Consider the following 24,489-nt stretch of genomic DNA (forward strand, 5'->3'; position numbering starts at 1 on the left):
AACTCTTGTTTTAGAAAACACATTTCGTTTCATTTTATGATGAAACTATATTTGTATAATTGCGATTGAATATTCACTAAATAGTGGTGAGTTATTAAGTTCTTGGTAAAGATAATTTTTTTATTAAATGTATTTGTTTGTATAAATGCTAGATTTTGTTCCAACTTTAATTTTTGTAGTGTATGAATTTTCCTAGATTTTTACAGATTTTTTGTTAATATTGTGTACAAACTTATTATAATATATGTTGCATTTAATATAATATTTTGACAAAAAATTCTACAGTTAATTTTTTGGAAATATATATATTTTATTTAGCACAAAAAGCTATATCATATTTCCAATTTTTATTCGGCACCATATTGTTTTTTTCTGGACTTCTACAAGTTTGTTTTATATTGTTGTACAATATTTAACACAGAAAGCTATATTTACTTTGTAATATTTCACATAAAATATTTAATTTAAAGGTTTTGTACAAATATTTATTTTTCATATTTATAGAACTTTTTCTGAATATACGGCTGGTGAGGTGCCCACCAACACCCAATTATTGATTTGAGAAAATAGAGGATCCCCATTACGAATCATAAAATAAGGGGTTTGGAGGACAGATAGACTGCGCTCCAACGTTTTGTATCTTGGCGTGTGGGACTCCATACACAAGTGTTATGAAGAAACTTTTCCCTATAAAGTAAGTAAAAAAATTTACATTCTATGATGGTTCCAAAAGAGTTCCCTAGCTAAGAGCCCTTAAGATGGTCCCCACACATACTTATGAGGCCATGATATCTGAATTCGGCTCCTCTCCTTGGAGGGCATTGCCCAATGAGTGCCCAATGAGTCATCTGATGGCTGGGTTGTGCCGCACACATCTCGGCGTGTGTCCAATCAGCCATTGGGATGTGTGTGACATAGCCCAGCCGTTTGATGCCGCATTAGGCACTCATTGGATGATGCCCTCCAAGGAGAGGAGCCCAATCCTCATTGCTTAGTCCATCTCGTATCGTACTTGTATCTAAGGTCGAAGTTAAGAAGGGAATTTACTAAATAATAACGCAAAGCATGGTATACACATCACATGTTATAATTAACACTCATACATCAGACACATCAATTAACGCATAAAAGAATGTAAACTTCCTTGCAATACGAAGACATAGGCATATACGTCAACCACATAAACTAACAATTATAATAGGGTAAATTACACGTCACCCCTAGTTTTCAAACGAAACTCAAATCACCCCTGATTTTTGAAAATACTCATCCATCCCCCTTTACAGTAACGGTGTTAGTCTGTTAGTTATTGGTGTGAAAGGACTATTACCCTTGTACTAAAACATTAGAATTAAATTTTCAATACTATCTTTCAAAATCTATGTTTGGATGTCAAGGGTAGTTTAGGGATTTAAATTTATTTAACTAACTGACATCATCACTTAATAGCATAAAACTAACGATAGGGACTAATTTATCATATTGGGATCTAATACAGGGGGTGATTTGAATTTCGTTTGAAAACCAAGGGGTGACGTGTAATTTACCCATTATAATATGTCAAAGGAATGAGATTAAGAAACCATTCACTAATGATTGAAGTGCAACTTGATCAATTTGATGTTGCTCCCATTAGACATGGCCTCCTTTGAAAGATATTACTCCTCCATATTTTATCTCCACCATGAATCACATCACATGACCTCCACCATGATACATCTCATGTACATACTTAAGTTACATCACATGAACTTTAACATTAATAAAAAATAATCCATAAGAAAACCTTGAGGAAACCTTGAGGAAACCTTGAGAAAATCAACCCTCTCCATTTAGGTTTTTTCAAAGAGGATTACATTTATTAAAAGGGAGTGTGAGAGGGGAAGAGAGAGAAAATAATAAATAACAATGCATTACATACATTCTCATAAAAAAAAATTCCCATGACCAGCCTATGTTATAACACATTCATCATTGTATACATACATAACATTATTAACATCACATTGCAATATAATTAACAATTAAAATAACAAACAATGCACCAATTCCAACTCTTGGAATGCCAAGAAGGGTCTTAAGGATATTTATGTCATTACAACTACTTGTAATAACATGACACTAAACACTTTAATGTGATGTTCATCTAATATTGATATTATAAGGCCGAGGGTAAAATGGGTATTATGGTGTTACGAATTTAGGTCTAATGAAAGACAAGTGTAAACTTGTGATTTTTCTATTCATGTTATTAATTATATAATTTTAAAAAAGTTTGAAATTATAGCAGAAACTTATGTAAATTACTCCGCATATCACAAAACTCAAGAAGGTATCAAACTGGTTCATAACCGAGTCAAACCCTAAATAGTAGAGTCCAACACATAATCAGATATGGATACAACCAAAAATCAATTATGGGTAGGGATGTAAACGGATAGTCGAAAATCCGTATTCGATTCATATTTATATTCGTTTAGGAGAATCCGTATTCGAAAAATCATTATCCGAAAATTATCCGAATCCGTCTGGGACTAATCGGATACGAATATGATAATCCTAGTTTTCGACCGATTATTACCCAATTTGTTTAACTATCCGACAGTAAGAAATTATTCGAAATATTATATCCATATCTTTTATCTGATTATTTAAGAATATTAATTTTATTACATTAATAGTGTAGAAGTATGTGATACATGGCCTATTTTTTATTATTTATTATAGAAATCAACATGCCAATCTCAAAGGCCAGATTTAAAGGTTGAATTTGGACCGTAGGATAAAAAGAAGTAAAGAAAATAACTCAGGTGTTCAACCCTAATTATGCACAAAGATCATTTAAAATTTAGAAAAGCATAGTGAATAGAGATATGAAGGATAGCACCATCAAAGATTCGAGATAAACATAGGTTAAGACTTAAGATAGAGTATAGACAAATCGAGAGGAATCTCTCGCATGCTGGGAAGGAGGTTTCAGATTGTAATCTCTCTCTCTCTCGTGTTGTCGGAGACGACCAGCAGAGCTCAATGGAAGCAAAAAAGGAGTCGGCAGCAAAGACATCTAGCAGCATCCTCTCCTTCTCTCTCTCTCTCTCTCTCTCTCTCTCTCTCGTGTTTCGGAGTCGACGCGAGTTCAAGAAACGAGCCGATCGAGAGACATCCAAGCTCTCTCTCTCTCTCTCTCTTCACCGAGACAGAGAGTTCAAAAAAGAGCCAACCGTAAGAGGAATCCAGCGGTTGCATCCCCTTTCTCTGCAACTGCAATTTTCGAAGCAGATATTCGTCAAATATTCGTTGCAGAAACGAATTCAAATTCGGAAATTATATTTACTTCTCTGGCGGATACAAAAACGAAGTATATCTAAACCCTTGTAGAAACCATATTTGGAAAACTAGGTTTCTCGACTTGACTTGTCCTTTTCAAAACCTGGTGACTCAGACAAGTCAAACTTGGTCAAGGCAAGTCATGTTTATTAAAATTTTAAATATATTTAATAATTAATATACATAATAACAAGAATGGGCATGACCTTTTGACCTTTTCCTAATTAGAAAGATAATTAAGACTTTGAGAGACATTAAATATTTTATTTTTCAAAAGGAGTCGAAGCATAATCTGTTTTAAAAAAACACATTAATGTATAATCCATTCCATCGGGGCAAGACCTTTGGTCTTTTGCATGGGAAAAAGGAAAGGGAAATGCATTAATATATACATTTAGTTTGTTATTAGGTATTTATGGATGATGAATCTATACACTTACCTATGGGAAAAAAGTCAGCCTTTGTATGATGAATCTCATTCACCTTTTGCCTCATGCATCGGATTATGATCGTTATGCTAAAGAATCTGATTTTGAGCCGTTATGGGTTCAAGTCTCTCCCATTCCAGATAGTTGTTTTTCTGATGAGGCAATTGAGCATGCGGTTTCTTGTGTTGGTTGCTCTCTGCAAATTTGCACTAACCTTATGGTTTTTGGGCTTCCCCAAAATACAGCCCGCATCAAAATTAATTTAAAAAAGAAAATAGTTATCTGTTTTTTGTCCAAAATAAGAGATCCGGTCACAAAGGAGGCATATGTTGTGAAATTGACGTATGAGCTATGGTCGATCTACTTTCGGTATAGAAGGCTATTCCATGATACTACTTTTTGCCCGATATTGAAAGGTTCCCCGGCCTAGAAGCTTCCACCTGTGGGTTTTTATGATGATGTGCTTGCTCCCCCTATTATGGTGAATGCTCTCTGCCCTACTCTGCTAGCTTCAAGCTCTATGATGATGTCTTCTTCCTCATCATCCGAACTAGAAGGAGTTTTAGACTTCTATGGGCATCGTTCGGTAATTTATGAAGAGGAAGGTTTGGTCGAGTCTAAACCGTGTGAGATGGACTACGATACTTCGTCTTTGACTGGTAATGGAGACTATGAAGACTTTTTCCTTCTAGCCAGTTCAATAATGACAATAAGGATACAGAACCTGGTCATCTCTTTTCTGACTCTTTAAGATTGGAGGCGTCTTTGGATGCCTATGCTCGTGACAAAGATGGCACCTTCACTATTTTACTGAATTTGGGAGACAATGTGCTTTTGACACCTTCCAATCCGAATCCTGATACCACTCTCCCTCAAATTCTAGTGACATTCCTACGACGGGGTCACTATCTCGGAGGCTCAGTGCATTACTATCAACCAATATTTCTGTGGACCTTTGCCCCAATTTGGCTTCTTGAAGACAGCCACCCCTGCCGGAGTTCTGAACTCTTTCACTGGGAACTCGAGCCTCAATCATTGTTCTAAGAAACAGAAATTTATTCCTTTTGTTTCTCCCCCTTCTATCTTCTCTAAACTTGATAATGTAAAGAATTATATGTCTAACTCTCTCTCCATCTCTTCAGATCCTAAACAACTACTGTCCCTTGTCAAGGACAGGTTATCTGACCTTTCTCTTGTTAATTCCTCAAGCCCTGAAGCTGATGTTGCTCCAGAGTTCCATGTTGTCCCCTACACTATCCAAGAGGCTGATGACTCTTTCACACCAACCTAGGTAATTCTTTCCAACTTTAGTGAGGACTTCTTTTAAGTTCTTTTTGGTGTTTTATACTGTTATGCTTAGTATTTAATGTTGTCGTGTTATGCTTAATCTTAGAGCTAATAAACGTGTTTTCTAACCTTGAAAGAATTTTTAACTCCTTTTCTAACGCTATCTATTTCTTTCACCCTGGCTTCCCTCTGTACTTTTGGAATGAAGTTGCTTTCTTGAAATACTCGTGGCCTTAATGGCTCTTTTACAAAAAAATGTGTTCAATCATCGTGTTAAGTCTGCTAAGGCTGATATTATTTTCCTCTGTGAAACAAATGCATTGATCATGATTCTATTAAGTTTGCTTGTTTAAAGAATGGTTATGGTTCTGTGGCCTACGCAAACAGTGAAGGCCCTAGAGGATGCAAATGTGTTCTTTGGATGATTGTTTATGAATCGGTTAATGTGTTACAATCTTTTTCTCACCCTAACTTCATTGCTCTCTTATTATCTGATATTTCCTTCGTCCCTTGGGTTTTAATTTGTATCCATGCCCCCTCACCTTAGCCTTCGGCCTTCCTATTGGGAGGACCTTCACTCTTTCATCTCTTCCCTCTCGTGTATATTTGTTTTAGTTGGAGATTTTCATGAGGTACTATCTACATCGGAGGAATTGGGTGGAGCCACCTTCCATCCATCTCCTGCAGCCCACCTTCTCTCAAATCTGATTGACGACTTCTCCCTTGAGTGCCTTAAACCCTTGACCTCTCCCTTTACTTGGTCCAATAAATAGAAATCTCCTACTTTTGTTAGGGAGTGTGTAGATAAAGTCTTTTTCTCACCTGAGTGGGGGTCCTCTTTCCTTGATGCTCCCCTTTCTAACCTACCCTCTACAAGATCTTATCATAATCCTATTTTACTCTTGATCTGTAGTTCTCGTCATGGCTATCGGAAGCTCTTTCACTTTTAAGAAGCTTGGGTTCATCACCCTGACTTCTTCTCCTTCTGCCACAATAAATAGGGCTCGGATCAAAACACTCTAAAAATATAGTTATAATAATGCAAGAACGAGTATGTATGAGAAATGACATAAAAGCATAATATAATGCAAAACACTCCCAAAATCAATCAAATCCACACCCACTCACCTATTAGTTCGCGATTCATTTACTAGGGTTCGTCGCCGATCAATGTATGATATGCCTCACCGTAAAAGTTATGTTGCCTAAAGAAGCGTGATAAGGCATGTTAGGTAAGGTAGGAGGAGTCCCAAAGGGTCTTCAAAGATTAAGCCTTAAGGAAGGATAATAGAGTCCAGGTGGACTCTTGAGTGGAGACACAGTATCTAGGTCCACCCAGGGCAAAATGCCCCAAAAACCTGAACCGGACATTTAGGTGGAATATGGCTTGAGTCCACCTCTAGGTCCACCTGCAATCAAAATAGGGATGGACTCATACTTGGATTCTGGCTTGGGTCCACCCACCTGCAGATCTGAGATTTTGAGGTTTTCACCTCCAAACCTCACTTTTCTTGGATTTTAGGGCTCCAAGGAGAGGGGAAGTACCCTACTGTCCTTTAAGGTCCCAAGAACTTATTTAGCCCAAGTATTCAATGGATTTGAGGGGTTCTATGGAGTGAATCCCCCACAAAGTCTAGCCCTAGGTTTTGGGAAAAATGGATCCTTAAGCTCCATACATGGCTCATATATCATACTATGGAAGATGGAAAGATCCATTAATGGATCCTACATCAAGAACTCCAGCATCCTTTAGGTTTCAAAAGAAACTCAAGGTTCAAACCACCCAAAGTCATTTCCCAAACCCAAAACCAAAGAGGGGAAAGAGGGGATGATTTCGTTGATGTACAACTGTGCCAATTTTTCCATTGAGTAAGTTATCTACATTGGTAAGGAATGGACAGATTTTGTTAGGCAATCAACTATTACCCATATTGCGTTCTGACTTTTAACTGTCTTGGGTAATGCAATCACGAAGTCCATAGTGGTGTTCTCTCATTTCCATTCTGAGACAATGATTGGTTGTAATAGTCCCCCCGACAATCGTTGGTGCTCTGCCTTAACTTGTTGACATGTTAAGCATTTTTCAACATATTTTGCAACCTCTCTCTTCATATTGTTCCACCAGTACCGACAACAACAACAAAGTCTTATTCCACCAGTAAAATCCTTTAATATCCCTATACATTTTTTACCTCCTGGGTGTATGGTATAAGGGGAATAATGTGCTTCTCTTAATATCTCTTCTTTCAACTTCAAATTGTCAGGAACACAAATTCTTCTCCTGAACATGATATACCATCCATTTCAATGCAGAAATTTTTGTTCTTATCTTCTTGAATTTCTTGTCTAACCTTCATCAGAAACTCGTCCTCATCTTGCTTGGCCTTTATTTCACTCATCAATGATGGTCAGACTGTGATATTTGTCAGTGTAGCTACAATGTCACTAGTCACTATCTCAATGTTTAGTCTTCTCAGGTCCTCAAGAATGTGGGGATGAATGGTCAACGGCATAGCTGTACAAGTCTGGGACTTCCTACTCAAGGCATTTGCCACCACATTCGCCTTGCCCGGGTGGTAATTTATCTCACAGTCATAATCTTTGATTAGCTCAAGCCATCTTCTTTGTCTCATGGTCAATTCCTTTTGGGTGAAAAAGTACTTTAAACTTTTATGGTCTGTGAAAATTTCACATTTTTCCTCATAAAGGTATGCCTCCAGATTTTTAAGGCGAAAACTACAACTGCTAATTCCAGGTCATGGGTAGGTAATTATGTTTGTAGCTCTTCAATTGTCTTAAAGCATACGCTACCACTTTACCATCTTTCATAAGTATGCAGCCAAGTCCTTTTAGTGAAGCATCGCTATAAATGAAATATCCTCCGATTTCGTTGGGATTGTCAACACCGGAGCAGTCACTAATCTCTTCTTCAGTTCCTGAAAACTTTGTTCACATTCATCACTCCAAATGAATTACACTCCTTTTCGGGTTAATTTGGTCATTGGTAATGATAACCAAGAAAACCCCTCGATAGACCGTCTATAATATCCAACTAAGCCGAGAAAACTTCAAATTTTTGTGACATTTGTAGGTCTAGCCCATTTGGTCACTGTTCTACTTTGCTAGTATCCACAAAAATACCTTCTGCTGATACTACATGTCCTAGGAAGCTAAGAAGATTGAGGGGACTGAAAGGGCGAGGAAATATGATAATCATTACAACAATTTGAACACAAAGGAAAGAGAAAAAACTATCTATAGGATAGTTAAGGCAAGAGAAAGGATGAGTAGAGATGCTAACAATGTTGGACGTATTAAAAGTGAAGATGATGAAGTTTTAACAAGGGATGAAGACATTATGAAGCGACGGAATGAGTATTTTTGTAGTCTCCTAAATAAAGACTTTTCAAATAATAATGCCCCGAGGATTGTATTACTCATCGTGACACCATTTTTTGTAGATATATAAGGAAAATTGGGGTTTCTAAGGTCAAAGAAGCTGTAAGAAGGATGAAAGTAGGCCAACAAAGTAGTAATAGAATAGGAAAGAAGAAGAGCCATTGATAAAATAGAAACTTAGAAGCAAACCTGGTACAGTAAATGTGAAATTACATTTGTACCTATCTTCTTAATTTATTGTTCAATTAAAAAATAAGGTTAAATAAAGAATAGTGAGCAATTTCACTTTACTTTCCGTAGTGACGTATAGAAGGATTTTTTTTTATTATTATGTAGCCACCGTAGTCTTTTTATGTGAGTATAGCCACCGGTATGACCGTATGACAGGAGGAAAGGAGTTACGATAATTTAAAGCCGTCGCGCACGTGAGGTATATCTTTTGATTGTCAGATTAGAATCGACTTCAATGGGATGCTCATCCGATGCTAATCAAACGGTTTGTAAGTGATAAATTATGTGGGGTCCTTAGTAAATTCGGACTATAATCCGTGCATTTATTTCCATTTTTATTATTGATTTCTTTATAAATTTATTTTCTTAATTTTCGGTTTCACTGGGTCTGTACTTCGTTTCTGTAGGGGGGCGACGACGCATCACCGACCTGTAAAACCCACAAAACAGCATCGAGAGATCGGCCCTTAACGCTCTTCCCATCTGAGGTAAACAAAAACCCTAACTTTTCTTCTTCCTTCTTACCATTCAGAAAACCTTGCTTTCTTCCTTAATTTTTGTTTCTCCTTTTTAAAAATCTGTGAAAAATCTTTCGATCCGTAGAGATCAACTTCTGAGAATCGGTACATCCTTCAAATCCTACGCTTAGATTTTATCCTTAATATGTTCATTGATATCTTTTCCTTTCGAATGAATTCAATTGAAGATTTCGGCGTGATGCATATCTTCTATCTTCTTTGTTATTTATTGTTTTTTTCTTGTTGCAGGGCCGTGATCTGCGGAGAAAAATTATCCTTACCTGAAGAAAGTGCTACATTTTATCATTGAAAACGGTTTTGTTAATCAATCTGTGCGTTCTAGGCTTGCTCTGCACGTGCGACTTCATCAGACCAAGGGTATATTGTTTCCCTCGGTATTGGTTTATTCGCAATAGCTACTACTGGCGGTTCATAGTTGCTGACAATGATGACCAGTGAACGTATTGCGAATTTGGCCCTAGCAGGTATTTTGATGCAGATGAGAGTTTAGTTGGTTTTCTATTTGTTGCCGGTTTGTGATGTTGAGTGCGGAATTGAGCTTTAAGATAAGAATTGGTTGAAAACTCCTTGAATGCGCATTCATCTTTGTTGCAGCACTTTTGTTCATTGGAGAACAATTTTTCTTCTTGCATTTTTGTTTTTAGGTTATGCTTTCATTACTGAAGAAGAATGTTCAATCTGGAGTGGTGTTCTTACCTAACACGCTTCTATATGCTTCAACATTTTGAGAAATTGGGAGTGGGAACACCTTTGGCTTTATTGTATCTCCAATCAAAACATACAAGGATAAGGATTCAAAAAGGGAAGGGGGGAGGGGCGGTTGGAGGGACGCAAAATTAACAATTTTGTTTTTAATCTTTTAGTTCTGGTTTCCTGTTTTGTATTTATTTTCAAAGGTTTCAAATGGGTTTTGGAGTTCAATTTTTGGGGTTTCCCACCCCCTAGTATGATATCCTTTTGGTTTCTCTGTGCTTATTATTCCACCATGGCACATTTTAGCTGAGCTGCCTGCAGGAAAAAAAAATTTTCCTAGGTTGCAGCACATTGTTGAAATCTTGTGGCTGAAAATCCTGCATGTGCTAGTTGTTGGTACCATTCTCTTCCAAAAGTTATATATTGACTTGTAAGGGATAATGCCCCTGCACTTCCCCCCCTCCCGACATTTTTTTTTAAATGTTAGGACATGGCACGGGAGACATAGCACTGTTGACTGTATTTCATCAATTTTTTTCCTAACCTAAATTATTTTGGTGCCGCCTAAACATGGATGCTGATGAATACCCCTTTCCATATGTATGTTAATTTTGTTCCATGAAAGGAAATGAAAGCTGTGTGTGATAGATTTCCCAGGTTTTAAAGTTTTACTGACCTCATGTTTGGCTACGGTCGGACATCAACCATTCTCATTGATATAAATGTTTTTAATTGATTGATTTTCAATCCACTCAGTCTTCCTTGAGATCTTATTTTGTTTGAAGATCACTGATGATTATGATTTTCTAGTATGTTTGGATGAACACTAATTGGCTAATTCTAGCATTCTGAAGGTATGAATGAACAGAAACCTAATGTAGATAATTTGAATGGATTGTCAGAATATTAGGGTCCAATGCTCCCTCATAAGCCATGAGGTGGTTCTTGAAAAGTCGCCACTCCTCTGAAGTTGGCATGGGAAGAGAGCCCTAAAAAAACCTTTGCTATTTATTCTAATCCAATGTAGCAATGAGAGTTGAACTTGGACCTCCTTTATGACTTTTGGTGTCAAAACATCTGATTTACCTTGAGTACGACCAAATTTTGAAATTGTCAACCATGTGGAGAGGGGTGCTTCTAGATTGTCCTTACCCTGCATGTTTATTTCTTAAGATCGTAACTTTTATGCATAAAATTCATTCAGAAAAACCTACAAAATTATATAATTTTAAAATCTCTAATAGAAGAGAAATCCTCTAATGCCTACCTCTTATCTCTTTTTTTTTGGTTGGAAATTGTAAGTCATTTGTCAGCCTTTCTGCTCCACTGTGAGCTTCAGAATGGATGGACAGCCATGAGCTTTGAAGGATACATTGATCTGACTCTTCGCTGAATAGTTGTTTCGTAATATCTCTATTCCTGAGGTGGTCGTCACATTTAAGGCATACAAAAGATCTTCGTGGTGAAATCTGAAAATATTATGTTTAAATTGGCTGGAAGAGAGCTTTCTAGAAGCCATTTCTGTTAAGAAGTCATTTTTTCATGTTGGCTGCCCCTAGAAAAATTCATTGGGTTTCTATTTTTTAAATTGGAACCATTTGGTATGAATAACATATTTTATTGAAGGAGTAATATTGAATTCATTGAGCCTCTTCTGAGCTTACTCCCGGTTTCAGAATGGATGGACAAATATTGGTTGGAAATGACCTCCTGGTTCAGCACCTGAAAGCCTCTGGAGTCTCGAACATAATCCATTCTATTTTCTTTTTTGAGATCTATGAATGATAAGTAAATAAGTTAACACTTCAAATTCGGTGGAGGTTAATAGCGTCACTTATCACTTAGGAATTAAATTATTCAGTTGTTGCTGTAAACCCTTTTACTTTCTTTTAATGTGATGGTACATTCTCTTTTAGTTGTCCTGGGAGTTCTGGAGCATGTGCCTGCATAACTTGTTTGCTTTGTGTACAGGTTTATCCTTGGCACCACTTGTTGTGAAGGTAGACCCAAATTTAAATGTTATTTTGACAGCATGTCTGACTGTCTATGTGGGTTGCTATCGATCAGTCAAGCCAACACCACCTTCGGTAAGTAAAACCTTGCATGTTGCACAATCTTGTGATTGTGACTCAGAAAAAGAATCTTGTGATTGTGAATTTTTATTGTAGATTTCACATTCACAATAGTCAATTGTGATCATTTTGGATTTTTCTGACATTGATTTCCCTAATTACGCAGGAGACAATGTCTAATGAACATGCTATGCGTTTCCCCTTGATTGGAAGTGCAATGCTTTTATCACTGTTCTTGCTATTCAAGTTTCTATCGAAAGACTTGGTTAATGCTGTACTGACATGCTACTTCTTTGTACTTGGGATCGTTGCACTTTCGTATGTTCTTTGCACATGACTCCTGTTACTGAAGTTTTTGTCTGAACTAAGTTAATGAATCATTTTAGTTAATCTCCTCTTCAATTTTCCCAATATATTGTTGTTTCTCTTTTGTTATGCAGTGCAACATTGTTACCTGCACTTAAGCGGTTTCTTCCTAGACATTGGAATGAGAACCTCATTGTCTGGCATCTTCCATATTTCCCTTGTATGTGATATACTAACTTCCTCTGATTTTCCAAATGGTTATTCTTTATTAGGTTATCAGTTGTACTCTTGTGATTTTGATTGCAATTTTTTTTATGCTGACCATGAACGTTGAACCACATACTGTTGTACTGTTGTAATTGAGAATGCCAGCCTAAAATTTCTCTGATATTTTTCTTAATAAACATTTTATATAAAAAAATCCTTATCTTGTTAAGCCATGGTTAAAATTTCTGATTTCCTTCCATCTTTATGCATTGGAGTTTGCCTAGTGCATCTGTATAAATTTGGCTGATGATAGATTTACATCTTTGATTATTTCTGAAATATGCTGTTTATCTAGTTATTTGTATTTTGCACCAAGAAATGTATCTATTACAAGAGGCTACAGGCAACATGCAACATGCAACATGCAACAGGCAACAGGAAACTTAATCTAGCCTTTATGATGGGTATTGAAAAACAGTAACACCTAAGAGTGTAGGCTAAAAATCCACTAATTACCCCCAAATCTTGGGCAAGAGACCATTGCTTAGAGCGATGGTAAAAGGTTCGGGCTGCCAGGGCAAATGCTCAGGTTCGAGTCTTGAGGGCAGCCACTGTGCACAAAAATGCCAAAGGTTTGGACCAACTCCAAACTCATCCCTCCCAGGACCTTGCATAGGCAAGACCAGCACTGGGTATTGGCCATTACCCAACTAAACTCAGCTAAATGGGGTCAATTTAGGTGATTTTAGCAGGGCTGAACAACTAAGGCCGATAAACTAAGCAGATATATTATTATAAAAACTCGAACTCGATAAACTAAGCAGTGCTGGTCAGTAACAACTAAGGCCTGATAAACTAAGCTGATATTTTTCAAGTTTTGGTTCCATGGGCTGCGGCGAGCTAATGAATTCTCTTGTTTTTCTGATTGCATTGATCAGTTGACATCTTATTGCCCCTCTATCATGCAGAATGATGTTTATCTTTGTGCCTTTCTTACACAGCTGTGGAGGTTGAGTTCACAAGATCTCAGATTGTTGCTGCAATTCCAGGAACTTTTTTCTGCGCATGGTATGCAAAACAGAAGCATTGGCTGGCCAACAACATACTGGGTCTAGCATTCTGCATTCAGGTTTGATCCTATCATTTCAAAGTAACTAAATTTTCAATGATTTCTGCACCTTATACTGGAGCTTATATATTGGAACTGTTGGTAATGAAGTCTTGGATCTGAATTACTCAAAGTCTCAAACCAGAAACCAAATAGAATCTTTAAATTACCAAGAAATATGTTAATTAGGGTACTGGAGTTAGGGTTGATAATAGGAAGTTAACTCATTGATTTCAGAGATGTAATAATCTGATCTCAGCAAGCTAATAGGGTAGAAATCAGAACAGGCAGCAAGGTTTAAAGGGTTAAAACAGAGTTGAAGTGGGAGTAGGGGTAAAATAGGAAAACTCAAAAATAGGGAGATTGGCTGTCAGAATGTCCTCAAATTTGGATCAAGTTCATGATTAGGGTTGCAGAACATTCGATTAAAATTTGAATGTATTCCAATGGTTGGATTCGGCTAGACTGAATTCTCATGAAAAACACATAACATGTAAACCGTCTAGAAGGGAAGAAGATTAGTTGCGGGTTTTCAGTTTCAGACTTACTTGTTGATGGTAAAACTTCATTTCAGAATTCTTGGGCAGTAGAACCGTAGTAGAAAACGTAGAGAATAACCAACACGACCCATCCGGGCTTCCCATCGCAATGTGTTAATCAGATCAAACTCCGAGTCCTTCAAACCTTGATCAAACACAAGATTCTTCTTCGCGAGGATGACAAGTTGCAGAGCTGCAGCTTCTTTTTTTTTGCTTTCTAAAATTCGTGTGAGGTAAAAAAGAGCCTCCACAATTTACTTTATTTAAAGGCCAATAGGCCAAGTAATTCCAATTAGTCTAGGAGACTAAAAGTGCACCTAGCTGTACTAAGAAATTAAAACACCTCCTCTCTTATGCATGGAGAGGAGTGGACCCAACTTACGTAATTAAAAAAAACAAAATCAAATCACTTAGTTGAACCAGCAGTTTGACCAAAATTGGACCTGGTTCAATTTTAAATAAAAGACATCAAAATAAAACTAAGTATAGTAATTAAAATCAGCAAACTAAAACTAAAACAGCAACTACTTGGACTTCTTCTTCCTACAAATGTAGGTCTTCAGATCTGCATCAGGTGGGTTTGCTTGAAGCCCAGTTAGTAGACTTGTGAGCGTGACTGATATCCTCTATTTTCTTTTGCTACATTTCATGATTTTAGATGACAGTTTTTATTTTTGATGTTCCTGTAACTTCTGAAACATTAAGTCCTTTGCGTAGTCATTCTTTGATTGGATGTGCTTCGATTTTCATAATCTGCACATGGTGAACTGATAGAGCATTTTAGAGTGTCACTATTTGAGAAATGATCCCAAATTTGTTTTGCAGGGAATTGAAATGCTTTCTCTTGGGTCATTCAAAACTGGTGCCATTCTCTTGGTATGAATTTGATTCCATATGTTTTGTTACCAGAGACAAATTTGTTTTGTTGCTTTGATTAGATTTTATGTTTTTAGGCAACCTTGCTTGCCTAGTTCAATGTGTTTCAAATTATGATATCTTTGCTGATCATGAAGGTTACTTTTTGCAAAACTTCTTGTTGAGAATAAGATGATGTAAATCTTTTGAAAAAAGGAGAACGAGTAGATACAGCAATTAGCTAATGTCATAGAAGCATTGACTATTGTGCATTAGAGAATTTAGGTGAACCATGCAATGCTTATTAAAGATTTTATTGACGAGATGTACTTGTGGTTCATGAAGCATCTGGCTTATCGGTAATCTCCCATTCCCGTCATCGAGAGACTATAATAACTATAGCATGCCAGAAACGGGGAGTTGAGGTGGTTAGACCTATGCCCCGAAATGCTCCCAGCATAGGAACCATATAGAAAATATCATAGCAGTACATAATGATTCGAGTACATAGAAGTTATTGCAATGACAACACTAACATCTCTCTATGATGAAATTAACTCTGATGCAGATCAGAGAAAATAGATGGAAGTAGCAGGCTATTGCTGTCGATAAGGCAGTCCTGCAGCCCCTATTGATGGGACACTGTGCTACACTATGCTACTTTAGTGTTCTGTTCAGTTAGGACAGTTGATTATTCTCCGATGTTTGGACTACTTCAGTGTTTTACGCTGTTAGGCACTCCAAGTCAGGCCAGTCGATGGCATTGAGTAGGAGACTTAGTATTTGTTTTCTGTTTCACTATTGTTGTTAATATTTTATCTTATTTTTAGCTGGATTAGGTCTGATGTTAGAAATCCAGCTTATCTCCTCTAGAGTCAGCCTTCTAGTTGATGGGGTAATGTAATTCCAGATGGATATAAAGCCAACTAGAACCAGAACCAGGATCTGCTTGGGTTTAATGCAATCGGCTAGAGTAAAATGGATGATTAGATGAAATTAGGGTTAGGGTTTAATGGAGTTTAGGGTTTGATGGTATGGACAGGATAAGCTGATGTGGAGGGGTCTTCTATTGAAGGTCTTGAAGTGTTCTAATGGAGTTATAGATGTAAACTAAGATAGATATCAATTTAGGGTTTGGATTTTGGGAATGTGAAAGGAGAAGAGATCTAGGGTTTAGAGTTAGGGTTAGGTTAGAGGATTAGGAGAAGAAGGGTTTGGGGGATTGGGGATTATATGCTTACTTGTTGAATGGATCCTTGAACTGATAGCAGATCTGAATAACTGAGCTATGAATCTTCACACACTCGGCAGTAGCAAACTTGAACAAACTTGAATGCACTCGAAGGAGAGAAGCAGTGAACTAGTGAAGGCTATCTCAGCCTCACCTTCACAGCCTATCTCAGGACAGTGGAATGCATTAAAGCAATATTCTTCTTTATTAAATCGTGGGGGGCTCAATTGAGCTCTTATGTTATATAGCCTTTAAGGCTGGACAGAAAATAAATTCTAACTATGACTAGGACTCAAAATAGAAATAGGAATGCTAACTAGGACTAGGACTCAAAATAGAAATAGGAATGCTAACTAGGACTAGGACTTCTAATTAGGATTCAAACTTGCACTAGGAATCCTATTTTAGAATTACAACTCAATAAAGAATAATAAAAAAAAATACTAATTTAAATCCTAACAACCCCACAACTACTGCTGGTGTAGGGAAGAATCCCTACACCTACCTGATGGTTATTTATGCTGGTGTAGGGAAGAATCCCTACACATGCGGCTGGTTTTAGACAACCAATTTACATCATGGTACAAAATTTCGCGATATATAGCGGAAATTTCGGTAATTTCAACACTATCGAGACGAGATGGGCTTCCAAAATGAAAAAAGTTCAAATTTTGTAGAAATTTCGGTATATTTCGTAGAAATACTGTGTATTGAGCAGTATATTTCGGTAAATTTTGGTACATTTCGGTATATTTCGTAGAGATACTTTGTGTATTGAGTATTGCACTATTGACTATTATGAAGTTTATGAGTTATGACTTATGCACTTATGACTTTGAGTTTAAACTAAAGGCTACATTTGACTTTATTTTTGTTTCATTACTTTGTTTAAATTTCTTATTATGTCTTTTAGTACTTAAACAATATGTATTTAACTATTTTATACATCAGGGTCGGGCCGTATACAATCAATCAAGGGTGCAAACCTAAAACACCACTTTGATTTCATTTTTTTTGCAATATGAAGGTTTAAATGTGTTTATTTAGCTTTAATAAGGGTGTACATGAAGTATTAGACCTTAATATGGCCAAAAACCCAACGAGATGGAGTGCCAAAATATGGCAGAAAAAATACCATATTTCGGCGAAATTTCGGTATATTTCGGATATCTCGACCAGCCTAAGATACCGAGATATCGCGAGATTTCAAACTATTGTTTACATCAACTCCCCCCCTTCTTAAAAACATTCATCTCTGACGAATGGATGAAAGACATGTAGTGCTCGTAGAGATCTGGATCAAGGCGCTTGAAGTCTTGGCGTGAATCCAGCTACTGTCACTATCCTGACGATCCTTCTATTTAATAAGGAAAGAGTAATAGCCGCGACCACCCCGCATAGTAGTAAACTTGTTATCAAGCACACTCTCAATGATATGAGTAGTAGGAGTGGTAAACTGTGGGAGGCGGAGAGCATTTGCAGTATCACCTTCATCAGAATGGTGGCCGACATAGAGAGTGAGATCAGCCACGTTGAAAACATTGTTAATCTTCATGGGCGGAGGAAGCTTGAGCATATAGGTTTTGGTCCCAATGTGTTGTAGCACCTTGAAAGGACCCATCTTGCGAGGATGGAACTTATGATTGGCCCCAGAAGGAAGTCGCTCAGGAGAAATACGAACCATCACCAAATCACTAGGTTGGAATTCCACGTATCGGCGATGATGATCAGCTGCTGCCTTGTATCCTTCATTGTTAGTAGCAATGCGTCGGCGAACGTCGGCATGGACCTCGGTGATGTGGCGGAGGAACTCATCAGCTTCCACACTAACACGAACATGAGGAGGAAGAGGAAACAAGTCCATGGGGCGCTTGGGTTGCATACCCAAAACAATCTCAAATGGGGTACGGCCAGTGGTCCGATTGGCAGAACTGTTGTATGCGAACTCAGCAATATCAAGGATAGAAGGCCAATCTTTCTCATGATCACGAACAAGACATCAGAGGAGATTGCCTAAGCTGCGATTAATCGCTTCAGTTTTCCCATCTGTTTGAGGAAGAAAGGCGGTGGAGAACTTCAGCTTGCTATTGGTCTTCAGCCACAGGGTCTTCCAAAAATAGGTAGTGAATTTCACATCACGATCAGAAACAATAGATTCGGGTAGTCCATGAATACGTACCACCTCTTTGAAGAAGAGTTTGGCTATGTGACTTGCATCAAATGCCTTCTTGCAGGGAAGAAAATGAGTCATCTTCGAGAACCTGTTTACCACGACAAATATAGAATCATGACGCTCCCGTGTAGATCGTAAACCCAGAACAAAATCCATGCTGATATGTAACCATGGGGCATGAGGTATTGGAAGAGGTGTGTAGAAACCTGTGTTTTGCTTATCACCCTTGGCAAGCTAACAAGCACGGCATCGTTGTATCACTTGCTGTACATCGTGCTGAAGATGTGGCCAATAATACAAATCAGCAACTGCAGCATAAGTCTTGCTAATGCCAAAATGCCCTCCCATGCCACCTCCATGTAGCTCCCTAATGAGGTGCTGTCGAAGGGACGTGTTAAGGATACATAGGCGTGTCCCTAAGAAAAGATATCCATCACGTAAAGAGTATTTGGCATCAGTTCCACCTTGCTGTAATGTAGTATGAATGGGAGAAAAATCAGAATCAGCCGTGTACTCATCCTTGATATGTTCGATGCCTGTACTGTGAGTAGAAGAGGTGGACATGGTGAGTACTTTCCTACTTAGTGCATTAGCTACCTGGTTCTCTTTGCCTGCCTTGTACTTCAGAGCGAAATTAAACTCTTGGAGATTGGCAATCCATTTAGCATGTCGGTTGCTTATGGATCGCTGAGAATGGAGATACTTAACGGCTTCATAGTCAGAATATAGAATAAATTCCTTGCCCACAAGGTAGTGTCTCCAATGCTTTAGAATCTGGATCATTGCATAAAGTTCCAAATCATAGGTAGAGTAACGCCGCTTAGCATCGTTGAGTTTCTCACTATAGTAGGCAATGGGATGATTTGATTGCATATGAACTCCTCCAATCCCAACATGGGATGCATCTGTAGCTACCTCAAATATGACAGCAACGCTTGGAAGCCATAGAACAGGTGCCTCGGTCATCTTTTGCTTGATCAATGCAAAAGCTTTTGTAGCAGCCGGTGTCCACTGGAATTTGCCCTTACGTTCCTTCATCCATTCAGTAATGGGTGCCATGATGCCACTGAAGTTCCAAATAAAACGCCGATAAAAAGATGCTAGGCCGTGGAAGCTCCTGACCTCTGTCAAGGTTTGTGGTATTGGCCAATCGACTATGCTTTGCACTTTCTCCGGATCAGCTTCAACCCCTTCTGACGATATCATAAACCCAAGGAAGACAACCTTAGGCAACATAAAAGAACACTTTTTAAGGTTGATGAAGAGTTTCTCTGTACGTAACACTCTCAACATGTGCTTCAGATGATCGAGATGGTCCTCAGTGGTGTGACTGTAGATAAGAATGTCATCAAAGTAAACCACTGTTATAGAAGCATAATGTATAATTACAAGGCTTCTGCCTTTTCTTTAGTGGGGTTTGTGATCCTTTCAACAATATGCTCCTTTATTTTCTGGTCTATATACTGTAACCATAGTCTGTTTTCTTGGATTTTGTAAGTGAAGTTATCTTTTTTGAGAATTTATATTTGTTGTGTGTTGTTCTGATCAGAGACAAATGAATTTTAATAATGTAACCGTAATTGTACAGATAGAGGGAAAGTATATCATGTGGGTATAAATGCTTAAAACTTTCAAAAGATTAAATGCAGAAAAATTGTTCTATACTTTTCGTTTCCCTCTATATAAGATCATTCCAACTACTCCGAAGTGTACATGGTTAAGTCTTTGAAGTATGGTTTAAAGTATCGGTCCGTATCGATACGATATTGACCGATACGTCTTTTTTTTTTTTTTAAAAAAAATATATTGAATCAAATGTATCGATATGTGTCGATATGATACAATACGGTCGATACGATCGATACACTCGATACGTACTAATATTACCATTTGTTTGGGTTTTTAAATGTATCAATAAGTATCGATATGTATCGGCCGATACATATCGATACACATGCCTTTTTTCATATTTTACAGCAAACACGAACCGGACCCCCAAAAAAGTTTTTCAGGGTCATAGCCCCCCCCCCCCAAAAAAAAAAAAGATTTGTTCGCTTGGATAAGCCCTCCACTTCATGAACTAAAGCTCAACTTTTTCTCCCTTCGGGTCGGGTCGGATCCAGATGACACTTGAATCCTTGGAATACAAGACATACTCAACAGTTGAAGGGAAAGGTAGGTTTTTTTCAAAAAACTTGAGCTTTTGCTTCAAATCTTGCATTTTAGTTCTTTTTTTTTTGGCTATGATTCAAGGAGAATAGGTTCAACTAACTATTAGATGCATGATTTGTATACATTTGCAAAGATTTGACCTCAAATCCACCATTTTTCACCCAAAATCGAAAATGGCTTCCTTAAGGGTCATTCTTGTGCTTATGTTCGGTCAGGTCAGTACACAACATCATCCTAGTTGCTCTTATTCTTGAAGACCCTTACAGACATGAGTTTGATCCACCCCGACATTCTTCATGGCAATAGAGTGATTTTGCATGTAAGAAATCTCATCTTTTATAACAATTTCAAAGTGCCACACTTGTCTGGTTATACATTATTCACAATTCTTAGTGTATATGCATGATATATGACATATATTGCTTGTTTATATTGTTTTTTGTGTCCAAAAGTGTATTTCCATGTGTATTTTGATCATTTTCATGCGTTTCTGCACCGATCGATACGTATCTCCGATACGATACGTCTCTTAAAATCGCCCGACCAATATGATACCCTATACCGATACTTTAAACCTTGCTTTGAACTACTTCAAGATAACTGTTGAACAAGAAGAAGAAAGCCAATGTGCGCACCTGATGTCCTGCGGTTGAGTTCTTTTTATTCTGCTGCTTCTCCTACATACAATTTCCCTTTGTAAATGTTTCTCAAGGTCTCACTTGGGAAAAGTTTCTTCTTGTATAGTGTATGTATTCTCTTCTAGTTAACTTAAATTCATCTCTCTTGAGTAAGATTTTTGGCTCTGGTGTTGCAATCTTCTGAAACAGGATCACCGTCCTATTCCTTAATTTCACTAAGCTACTAGTTCCAGTTTTGGAGAATTTGCATACTCCTTCATTAGAAGTTTGTGGATCCCATTTGGGTGCTGTTCTTTAGTTTCCCCATTCTTTGCGTTTCTGCATTTTTATATTCAATCTCAATGTCAATCCAAATTCCAATCTGTGATTCAACTTTGTTGTATTATTTTTTGCTTGGACATCTTCCGTGTCCAATATGATGCATAGACACCGGCTCAACGATGCTCTACAACTGGTGACTTTTATCTTTTCATTTGTACTTTTGGTCAGAGGGGGAGATCCTGCCATCCATTTCCCAAGCCAGACAGAATGTATGAAAACAATGCCTCGGTTCACATATAGCTTTGTAACTGATTTTGACATTCTACTGTTAAGCATGTTACATTGGTTCTAAAATCGTATCGATCTGTGTGACTTTGTTCCATGATTCCAGGGCAGTAGGCAATTCCATTACATTGTCTCTAAACTGCTTATTTATTCATGAAGTTTACCATCGTTCAAAGTGGTTGAGTTGGAGTAGAATTTTTTTTTTGAATGACATTTGTTATCGTTAGTTTCATGTTGCCTTTTGGGATACTCATCAGATATGTCTTTACTTGTGTTACTGAGTGGAAATTTTTTTAATTTGTCCACCTTTCAGTTTAAGGCTTGTGAGGCCACCTAGTGTGTGATCTTTCAATTTGTATACCAATTATGATAGCGAGCATCTCTTAGCTTTTGATGCTGAGACATTTTTGCATCTGTTACGTATTGTTTGATTGGGATCTTATTGGCAAATTTCTGTGCTCCAGCTGATTATTATACCATTTAGTGAAGATGAGAGTTTTTATTCTTTCATTATTTTTCAAAGAATTTCTGTTTCCTGCATGGCTAACCTAGGAAGGGCTTCCTGCATCTACAAATGTCTTCCACATGGCAGCTATGGTAGGGCCCAAAATTTGTGAAACAGGTAGATCCAAGGCCTCCTGCTCACATATCAAATTTCAGCCCAAATGGATTTTGTCAAGTGACAAAATATAGCTTTGGAAAATCAGGACCGTGGGAGAATACACAAATGTGGTTGGAGTACCATTTGATGTGTGTGGACATACATGGGATTCATGGCAATACATGTGAGGGTTATTTGATTGAAATATGCTCTGAAATTTGACATGTGGCTAATCAAGACTCTGTCCTTCCTATCCAACATTTGGAATAGCCACTTCACTTGTCCATGTGGCACAATGATAATGGACATCACAGGATTTCTGATGCACTCAATTTAACATTACCATAGAGATCAGAATCCTATCAATAGATCGGTGGGCTTACAAAAACAGGAGCTTAATACCCAGATTAGTCCCAATGTACAAGTCTGATCAGCCCCAAATTAACTGCAATAAATGGTCTCCCTAGGGTCTTCAATATCCCCAAAAGAGATCTTAATCCAACGGTGGGATGGAGAGATATTGTAAAAAGATCCAAATAGAAACTAGGTTTCAGAATTGGTAACCTAGCTATAAATCTACATCAACATGTAACTCCCCATCAAAAATCAAAATAACAACATGTCATCCACTCAATAACTGATATCACATATATCAGATTCAAGGTAATGCATCAGACAGAATCTTCAAATCAGCAGCACTCTAAAATAGTAACTTAGAAACAGATTTAAGAGCTATTTAAAACTCTTAACCTGCTGGGTAGATCACCGTCAGCTTTGGATCAGTCATAGGGCCCAAGTGATGGAGATAACCCCTCAGATATCACACCTAGCATACAGTTATATTGTTAGATATAAACAGGGACAGAAATTAGAAGGTAGTTACCAAAAATACAGGTTTACTGCTACTACCAATCTGTCATGAATGAAGATCCAATTCAGATTTATGGAAGAGCTTTAAGAGTAGGACCAAACTTCAGAGAATCGAAAGGACCTGCTGGTATGAACAACGGTATGAGTAGAAGAGAAGACAACCAGAAAATACCAAATCCTGTAGCCACAGGGTGGCAATGAATCTCCAGTACCAGCCTCTGTTGGGAAAATCGATGGAACAGCTCTCTAGTGACAAACAGCAACAGTAACAGTAGAAGAAGGTGCCTAGGTGCCTCTCTGTTGATGACTTGTTGAAGGCTAATAAAATTAGAAACTGAAGAAGAACTTAGGTAAGAAAAGGGAAGACGAAGGAGGGGGGGGGTTATATGACCTAGGCCTCTCACCTATGGCCTTGGTCAGTCTGTCACTGATCTTGGTCTCTCACCATGGTTAAATCATACAGCACAAAGCAAAAAAACTTCTTTTTTCAATACTTCAAATTGACTACAGCCCTATTTTATTGATAATCCAAAGCAGAATCTCCCTTGTGTGGTGAAGGCAAAGATCCCTTACAAAAACAATCCAAAGAGAATTAGGAAAAAATCTAGATTGCTTCTTATTTTTAGGTTACACCAAAATAGAAACAAAAATTAAATCAAAATCTCCTTGAAGAAGCCTCCCACACAAGTCATTATAAGGGTCTCTTAATGGGTCCAAACCTGGCCCATTAGTTTAGCCTAAAACTCCAACAACCAGGCCTTATAATGCAGGCCATGCTGGCTCAAATGAAGGCCAAAAGGGACTGGCTTGATAGGAGCAGGCCTCGTCATCTGTGGCTGGATCTTCCTCCTCTTCAAGCCCCATCGTCCTGCATCAATCCACTTCCTAAGTGGGTAGTACATAGAACCTTTTGCTTTTTCAATACCTGCCCTTTTTGGGGTTGGTTAATACATGACCTTTTTTGGGGCTGGTTAAATCCGGCATGCAATTACGGCTGTAGCAATAGTTCCTTATCAAGTAATCATATTTCCAAATTTCTCATTGGGACATTCTGGAAGCTGAGTGGGAATTTTGCGCACTGTAATAGAAAAATCCTCTTTAGAGGCCCTTGGAAAATCTCCTAATTGGTATATGATGTCTGCTCTTTGCATCTTTGTTGAATATGTCGGTCTCTTGTATCCTATGATTGGCTACTTTCGTAGCTGGCATTTTGAAGAAGCGAGTTGTTACTTGTTAGGGATGCATTGTTCTGGAGTCTTTTTTTACC

General features: G+C 37.8%; 1 protein-coding gene across 1 annotated transcript in view; it reads left to right on the plus strand.

Moving 5' to 3' along the window:
• Positions 1 to 9,030: 9,030 nt before the first annotated feature.
• LOC122642936 (signal peptide peptidase 1) overlaps positions 9,031 to 24,489 on the plus strand; it is a 34,833-nt gene continuing 19,374 nt past the window's right edge. The window contains exons 1-7 of the mRNA XM_043836552.1: positions 9,031 to 9,160; positions 9,440 to 9,675; positions 11,876 to 11,991; positions 12,143 to 12,294; positions 12,417 to 12,502; positions 13,491 to 13,618; positions 14,962 to 15,012. Coding sequence (XP_043692487.1) covers positions 9,636 to 9,675; positions 11,876 to 11,991; positions 12,143 to 12,294; positions 12,417 to 12,502; positions 13,491 to 13,618; positions 14,962 to 15,012 — 573 coding nt within the window. The 5' untranslated portion in view covers positions 9,031 to 9,160; positions 9,440 to 9,635. The remainder of the gene's footprint in view (positions 9,161 to 9,439; positions 9,676 to 11,875; positions 11,992 to 12,142; positions 12,295 to 12,416; positions 12,503 to 13,490; positions 13,619 to 14,961; positions 15,013 to 24,489) is intronic.

The sequence above is a fragment of the Telopea speciosissima genome, chromosome 10 (genome assembly GCF_018873765.1).
Source record: "Telopea speciosissima isolate NSW1024214 ecotype Mountain lineage chromosome 10, Tspe_v1, whole genome shotgun sequence".
NCBI lineage: Eukaryota > Viridiplantae > Streptophyta > Magnoliopsida > Proteales > Proteaceae > Telopea > Telopea speciosissima.